Source organism: Penaeus monodon, unplaced genomic scaffold, assembly GCF_015228065.2.
Source record: "Penaeus monodon isolate SGIC_2016 unplaced genomic scaffold, NSTDA_Pmon_1 PmonScaffold_10761, whole genome shotgun sequence".
In the NCBI taxonomy this organism is placed as follows: domain Eukaryota; kingdom Metazoa; phylum Arthropoda; class Malacostraca; order Decapoda; family Penaeidae; genus Penaeus; species Penaeus monodon.
The window spans coordinates 10,001-12,120 of NW_023639450.1; the positions used below are offsets into that span (position 1 = coordinate 10,001).

General features: G+C 34.9%; 1 protein-coding gene across 1 annotated transcript in view; it reads left to right on the forward strand.

The window, feature by feature from the left end:
• LOC119568785 overlaps nt 1-1,658 on the forward strand; it is a gene marked incomplete at its 5' end in the record, with an annotated part of 7,748 nt that extends 6,090 nt beyond the window's left edge. Inside the window, 2 exons of the mRNA XM_037917231.1 lie at nt 1,118-1,247; nt 1,599-1,658. Coding sequence (XP_037773159.1) covers nt 1,118-1,247; nt 1,599-1,658 — 190 coding nt within the window. The remainder of the gene's footprint in view (nt 1-1,117; nt 1,248-1,598) is intronic.
• Between the last annotated feature and the right edge of the window lie 462 nt (nt 1,659-2,120).

The following is a 2,120-nucleotide window of genomic DNA, read 5'->3' on the forward strand; positions in this document are numbered from 1 at the left end:
GATATTGTCGCTCAGTCTTGTCTTTGGTTTGCCTCTTCCTCTGTTTCCTATCACCATCCCTGTCAGCAAGTTTTTCTCAATACTTTTACTTCTCATTACATGACCAATAAACTTAATTTCCTCCTGTTCAAGATGTCCAACAGTCGGTCTTTACAATTTATTTTTCTCAGCACTTCATCATTCGTCTTCTTCTCTGTCCAGCTAATATGCAGTACTCGTCTGTAACACCACATTTCAAAATTATTGATCTTTTTCTTGTCTATCTACTTCAGCACCCAACACTCAGAACCATATGATGCAATTGGGAAAACAAATGAGTTCAATAACCTCAGCTTTGTCCGTAAGGTAATGCTTCGGTCTTTCCAGATGTTATTGAGAAGCATTGTGGCGTTTTTGGCAATGGTAATTCTTCTTTTTATCTCCGGTGAATCATCATATGTATTAGTTAAAACAGCTCCAAGATAAGTGAACTCTTTCACATTTTCCACAATCATTCCATTGATTGTAACATGTTCATCATTGTTCATTGCCGGTTATCTTGAATCTCATGATCTTAGTTTCTTGGCATTAAGAAACAAGCCAGCCTTTTCGCTTGCTTCTCTAACTTTATCTAGTAGTTGTTGTAGTTTAGTGATACTGCTGGCAATCAAAACTATATCATCGGCGTACCTCAGATTTGATATTTTGTATCCTCCAACATCCACATTTCCTTAAAAATTCTCTAGAGCACCTCTCATAATTGATTCAGAATATTATATTAAAATATGTATATATATATATATATATATATAAATATATATTATATATATATAATATATATGATGTATGTATGTATATTTATCTCTCTCTTTGAATACACACACACACCACACACACACACACACCACACACACACACACACACACACACACAACACACACATACAGACACACACCACACACACACACACAAAATATATATATATATTATATATATATATATATATATAATATATATATTTAATATATAGAGAGAGAGAGAGAGAGAGAGAGAGAGAGGAGAGAGAGAGATCGAGGGTGCGGGTTATTTAAGGTTAATTAAGCTTTGTGTTCTCTGATCTTGACTTTCGCCCCAACAGATTGCTGTTGACCCCTCTTCCTTATGGCCAAATAGTGGAACTCCCGAAGGGCGTCGTTACTTTTGATCGCTACATGAACTACAAAGAAGTAAGCACATCATATTTATTTTTGTATTTGTGTTCAAAACAAGTATCATTCTTTCTTTTTGGAGAAGTTCAAGATAATGGTCGCATTGCTCTTTGTCCACTATCTACCTTTTTAATCAGTAATATTCTTCAACACTTCAGCCAAATTCGCTTCGGTCTCACCACTATTTTGAATTTAGCAGGCCATATATACTAGTGATCTGTAAAGTCTCTCTGGTCATTTGAAATTTGTAATTGTTATAATCATAAATAATACTCATAAATGAAGTTTCCACTGCATGTGTTAATTCCTGCTATTTCATATGTTTCTTCTTTTCTTTGATGTTCCTCGTTATCAAACTGCGGGGATTACACTATGCATTCTCATTACACTTCATTCCTTGCCTTACCCTAGAGTCTTCCCTCATCTCTTTGTTTCTTCTGCCAACTGGTCGTCATAACAGAAACAAAGTAAAAAATCATTATCTTCCCATCTCATTATACTATAAATGAATTTGTAAATCACTAACTATCATTTGTACAGTCTGCTCCGCTCCTGAAAAAAAACTTATCGTGCTCTGAAGAGATCATATATTTATCTCTCTTGAGTAATTATTATTATTTATTTATTTATTTATTTATTATAGATTTGTTGATCAGACCGGGTTTCGCAAAAAGTGGAGTATTAATTAAGGCTAAGAGTTGATTTATAAGAGGAACATCTGCAACTGAATTAATGTAGCTTGTAAGAGGCAAGACGATAACGTTCCTCACTTGTGAGGAGGATGTTGATGAACAATCTAAGAGGGTAGATGCAAAGAGGAACTGTTGATATCTGTATGCCAGGCAAAGTGCCATATCGAGTTCTCAGGGAAAATTTATGAGACAATCCCTGTAGAATGACAGAAAGTAAGCTCAGATGGGGGCTTACTTTTCG